The following is a 5,976-nucleotide window of genomic DNA, read 5'->3' on the forward strand; positions in this document are numbered from 1 at the left end:
ATTTTATATCACTGGTCATTTTTTTGTAGCTGTTTACTGTACAGAATATAGTCACAGTGGGCTGTAAAGGCAGCCAAACTTATTTGACTGAAGCATCATGAGGCAGTGACATTCCCTAGCAACTTCTTTTTATTTTTTTTGCATAGTTTTCAATTTTTTCTGTCTACATATGTGCAGCACATAGATCGTATTTTTTTTGCTTTCCCCTGATTTTTATAATAGAAAACTAGGACTACAAGACCCAGAATGAAAATTAAAAGACTAGCCTAGGTGATCTACTTGCATATTAGCCTAGAAACTTTGGAGGCATGAATTTTATGATGTTCATTTCAGGTTGTAGCAAACGTTTTCTTAGTGCATCACGTTCTGCCCTGTGTTAATACTGTACTGACATTAAAACAATGAACACTTGTGTTGGCACTATGGCCATCAGCACATTAGATGCTTTAGTTATAATACACATTTGCAGTTATATAATCCCTCCCCATGTGCACACATCAAAGTTTCTGACAATCCGTGGGCGTCCATTTCCCCCCCCCCCCCCCTCTCAATCAAAATATGGGATACTTATTGCATTAGCAGAGAGAGAGTGAGGTAGCAAGATAGAGTGAGATATTGAAATAGAGAGTGAGGTAGTGAGAGAGAGTGAGGTAGATAGAGTGTGATGTAGTGAGATAGAGTGTGAGTTAGTAAAGAGTGAGGTAGTTAGAGAGAGGGATGTTGTGATTTAGTGAGATAGGGAGGTAGTGATAGAGAGAGTAGAAGTGAGTTACTGTGATAGAAAGAGTGAGGTAGTGAGATAGAGTTATTGATGTAGTGAGTTATAGTGAGAGAGTGAAGTAGTGAGAGAGTGAATTTGTTATATTTTTTGAGAGAGAAGTTGTGAGATAGTGAAGTAGTGAGATAAATATAGTGTAGTAGACAGATTTATGTAGTGATAAAGATGTAGATGGAGAGTGAGGTAGTGAGAGAAGGAAAAAGTCAGTTTGTGAAAGATTTTGGTATTGAGGTAGTGGAATCTTTTATAGTAGTGAGATGTAAACAGTGAGTGAGTTTGTGTGGTAGTGAGCTATAGAGTAATGTATTGAAACAGAGTGAAAATGTCTTTGTGTGATACAAATGGAGATAGTGAGATAGTGAGAGTGAGGTAGATAGAGTGAGGTAGTGAGTGACAGAGAGTGAGGTAGTTAAAGAGTGAGTTTGTGAGGTGTAGTGTTGTTATATGTAGTGAGATTGAAACAGAGAGTGACGTTGTGAGGTAGTGAGCTTGAGAGAGAGTGATGTAGTGAAAGAGGTTTTGAAAGTGAATTAGTGAGATATAGAGTGAGTGAAGTAGTGAGTTAGAGAGAGAGAGTGTATTTGTGAGGTAGTGAGATAGATATTGTGTTAGTGAGTGAGGTATTGAGTGTTTGATTGTGTGAGTAGTGAGTTAGTGATATATATTTAGTGGATTAGTGATGTTGAAAGAGTGAGTTAGTGATATTGCTAGAGTGAGTTAGAGAGAGTGAGTGACGTTGTGATGGGAAGAGAATGAGGTAGTGAAAGTGAGAGTTTGAGATAGAGTGAGGACATACATTGCTACTGACTTACACATACAGAGGTAATCCTAGACTATTTGTAAATATGCATTGATAGTTCAGAAGATCAAATACATTGTTGTTGTTTGTAAAGAATTAGTACTGAAAAGTGTTTAAAAAATTGTATTAATTAGAATTTTATAGAGTTTTGTTTACATTTCTTAAAGTTTGCATTAGTGTTCACTTTAAATTACATTTTAGTAATTTTATTCGATTATTTCAATAATGGAGCCATTTTTAAATATAACATTGACATTTTTTGGTAATTTTAGCATGAGAGCTTCACTAAAGTCTTCTACGTCTGTAGGTATATCGAAGTAGTCCATTATAATAGTATTTTCGATGTCCATTGATTTTAAAAGTTCAGTGTCTTGAATGTGTACGGTTAGTGTACATTTTTCTTGCGTCGTATTTTCAATCCCATATATTGTAATATTTATTTTTTCCAAAGGTGGTTCTATTACCTGCAAAGTAAAATAAAATTGTTAATAGAGGCATATAGTGTGCATTGTGATTATTCAGTTATTGTAGTAGTCCAGATGGTAAGTTAAATAGAAAGTGATAGTTTTAAAGATAGAGAGTGAGGTAGTGAGAGCGAGAGAGAGTGATGTACTTATTTAGTGGGAGATTGTGTAGTTGTGATGTTTTGCGAGATAGATGTTGTAGGATAGTGAGGTAGTGAGATAAATTGAGTGGAGTTTTGAGTTACATTTATTGATGTAGTGAGAGAGCGAGAGTGATTTCAAGAGACTGAGCGAGATGTATTTTGAGTGAGGTGTTGAAAGTGATGTAGTGAGATAGAAAGTAATATAAAGATGTAGTGATATAGAGAGAAAGTGATGTAGTGAGATAGAGAGTGATGTAGTGATATTGAGAGTGATGTAGTGAGAGAGTGATGTGATAGATAGTGCTGTAAGATACAGATCTACAGTTAGAGAGTGAGTGTGGTATATTGCGAGTTATGTAGTGAAAGTGAGGGAGTGAGATAGAGAGTAAGAGAAAGTGATGTAGTGAGATAGATAGAGAGTGAATTTGTGATGTAGTAAGATAGAGAGTGATGTAGTGAGTTAGAGAGTGAGGTAGTGAGAGAGTTAGGTAGTGATAGATAGTGCTGTAAGATATAGATCTAGGTAAAATACATATTGAGGCATCTACATAGACATAGAGAGTTAATTATACTCATATAGAGCCACTTAAAGAAACACACATAGACACCTACCCACTTATTGAGCTTTGCATACATACAGGTAAACGCACTCAAATCTACATATACACAGAGTGTGCGTGGGGCAGAGAGCGCGAGGGGCAGAGAGCGCGAGGGGCAGAGAGCGCGGGGGCAGACAGCGTGGGGGGCAGACAGCGTGGGGGGCAGAGAGCGCGGGGGCAGAGAGTGCGGGGGGCAGTGAGCGCGGGGGGCAGAGAGCGTGTGGGCAGAGAGCGTGGGGGCAGAGAGTGTGGGGGCAGAGAGCGTTGAGGAGAGCTGTTGGGGCAGAGAGCGTGGTGCAGAGAGCGTGGGGGCAGAGAGTGCGGGGGCAGAGAGTGCGGGGTGTAGAGAGCGCGGGGGCAGAGAGGGTGGTGTCAGAGAGCGTGGGGGCAGAGAGCTGTTGGGGCAGAGAGCGTGGGGGCAGAGAGCGTGGGGGCAGAGAGCGTGGGGGCAGAGAGCGTGGGGGCAGAGAGCGTGGGGGCAGAGAGCGTGGGGGCAGAGTGCGTGGGGGCAGAGTGCGTGGGGGCAGAGTGCGTGGGGGCAGAGAGCATGTGGGCAGAGCGTGTGGGTAGTACTTACCTCTATATGTGTATTCCGCGTAGTATTTAACATTTTCTCATTGTTAAACTCGTGGACGGTTAAGTGTGTCATTTTGACATACGTTCCAAGTGTTATTGGGAATTCTGTTGCATTTCTCCATAATGTTATTTTGACAGAGTCTGTTGTGTCTATAACTGTAATAGATTTTAATTTTGTTTCTTGTCCTGACACAAAAATGTTTTTAGTTTCTTCTTCCTGTAAAAGATAAAGTAAATATTAGTTTTTATTAGTGATGTAATGTGTCAGTATAGCAGACAGAGTGCAGTGCCGACAGAGTGCGGTGCAGACAGAGTGCGGTGCAGACAGAGTGCGGTGCAGACAGATTTTTGTGAAGAGAGTGTGTTGAAGAGAAAGCGTGGGGGCAGAGAGCGTGGGGTCAGAGAGCGTGGGGTTAGAGAGCGCTGGGGGATAGAGCGCGGGGGCAGAGAGCGGGGGGGCAGAGAGCGTGGGGCAGAGAGCATGGGGGCAGAGAGCATGGGGGCAGAGAGCGTGGTGGCAGAGAGCGTGGGGGCAGAGAGCGTGGGGGCAGAGAGCGCGGGGGCAGAGAGCGTGGGGGCAGAGAGCGTGGGGGCAGAGCGCGTGGGGGCAGAGAGCGTGGGGGCAGAGCGCGGGGGCAGAGAGCGCGGGGGCAGAGAGCGCGGGGGCAGAGAGCGCGGGGGCAGAGAGCGCGGGGGCAGAGAGCGTGGGGGCAGAGAGCGTGGGGGCATAGAGCGCGGGGGCAGAGAGCGCGGGGGCAGAGAGCGTGGGGCAGAGAGCGTGGGGCAGAGAGCGTGAGCGTGGGGGCAGAGAGCGTGGGGCAAAGAGCGTGGGGCAGAGAGCGTGGGGGCAGATCGCGTGGGGCAGAGAGCATGTTTGAATAGAGTTTGTGTTGTACTTTTTAACATACCTCGGATATTGTCCCTGTTATGCTCATCAATGTCCTTAATTTTGCTTGTCTTATTGTTTTAATCGGTGATACTGGTGGAGCTGGTGGTTCTAGTATATTTTTTGCTTCGTCCAGAATCTCACTAGTAAGCGTTAAAGGTATCATCCTTGATATTTTTGTATTTTTCGTTAAAAGTACAACATTGTTCTTTGCTAGGAAATTTCTTATAATAATTCCATGTCCTTGTTTGGTTTGATTGTAAAAATCGTCATTATAGCATGTTGCTTTTATTGTACCACTTTCATCTGCTAGGGCAAGGTGGTATAAGATTTTGTTTTCTTTCTTAGCATTTTGGTAGTTTGTTTTTTGAGAACATGTTACAATGTTTGCTTTTATAGCCTTTTGAAAAGGTTTGCTCTCATCTTGTTTGCCCATCTTAATTTCTTGTATAGAAATCATCTGAAATGAGAATAAATTGTGAGTATACATTTTGAATATAACTGTTGAATACATTGTACTTTATCTTGAAGTAACATAAAGTAACCTAGGCTTATTAAATAGAGAGAGTTATGTAGTGAGAGAGAGTTAGGTAGATAGAGAGTGAGGTAGTGAGAGACAGAGTGAAGTATTGAAAGAGTTAGGTAGTGATGCTTAGGAATGTAGAGATATAAACAGAGAGTGATGTTGTGAGTTAGTGAGATAAGAGTGCGTTAGTGATAGAGAGTGGGAGTTATTTAGTGTGATAAAGAGATTGGGAATCTGATGAAGTGAGATTGAGAGAGAGTGATGTAGTGAGGTAAAGAGATAGAATTTGTGTGTTAGTGAGATAGTGATTATGTTAGTGAGTTATTGACTGACTGAACTTTAGAGAGAGCGAGGCGTGATATAGCGATGTAGTGAGAGTGAAATTGAGAGAGAGTGATGTAGTGAGAGACAGTGATGTAGTGAGGTAGAGAGTGAAGTTGTGAGATAGTGTGTTAGAGAGTGATGTAGCAAGAGAGTGATGTATGTAGCAACATTTATTTAATGAGCTATTGAGTGAGAGTTAGTGAAGTAGTGTTATTGTGTTGCTGTTATTTAGATAGAGTTGAGTAGTGAGATAGAGAGTGAGTTATAGAGAGTGAATGAGTTAGTTAGAGAGTGAAGTAGTGTGTGAGATAGAGTGAGTGATGTAGTGAGAGAGAGTTAGTGAGAGAAAGTGATAGGGAGAGAGAGAGTGAGGTATATATAGAGAGAGAGTCTACCACACACAGATAAAATGTATCACTCAGACATACATATAGAGCACTACATATTGATACATCCATAAACTTCCATATTCTGAGACAGCCATACACACAGAGAGCTATCAACACATATACAGAGCTACATATATACCCATGGAGAGCCACTGAGTTACTACTTAACATAAATATTGCTTTAGCCACATAAAGATAGCGAACTATTTATACACACATATATATACAACATGCTTACTAAATTGCAACCCATAAAGCTTTGTGATCACTATAATATGACTCTAATATACCATAGTGACTTAAGTTTACATTACTATAGATATGATCTAAAGTTGATTTGTAGTCAGTTGTATATTCTGTTACTTTCTGTTCACATTTGAATTCGTTTACCATATATTGTCGCAGTATGTCAGCATTTTGTGATGTTTGTGTTAAATCTATGTTGAAGTCACCCATTATGCAGTAATTATAATTAGGGTAAAAGTTCAATAT

The 5,976-nt window shown here is 41.4% G+C and overlaps 1 protein-coding gene across 1 annotated transcript; it reads right to left on the minus strand.

The window, feature by feature from the left end:
• Window positions 1-1,749: 1,749 nt before the first annotated feature.
• LOC147673222 (uncharacterized) lies at window positions 1,750-4,638 on the minus strand. Its single transcript, XM_086946333.1, has 3 exons — window positions 4,268-4,638; window positions 3,361-3,576; window positions 1,750-2,041 (listed from the first exon to the last, which is right to left on the minus strand). Exons 1-3 carry the CDS (start codon window positions 4,409-4,411, stop codon window positions 1,784-1,786), a joined length of 618 nt encoding a protein of 205 aa, XP_086802459.1. The 5' UTR covers window positions 4,412-4,638; the 3' UTR covers window positions 1,750-1,783.
• Window positions 4,639-5,976: the final 1,338 nt, after the last annotated feature.

Source organism: Lissotriton vulgaris, chromosome 12 (assembly GCF_964263255.1).
Source record: "Lissotriton vulgaris chromosome 12, aLisVul1.2, whole genome shotgun sequence".
In the NCBI taxonomy this organism is placed as follows: Eukaryota; Metazoa; Chordata; class Amphibia; order Caudata; family Salamandridae; genus Lissotriton; species Lissotriton vulgaris.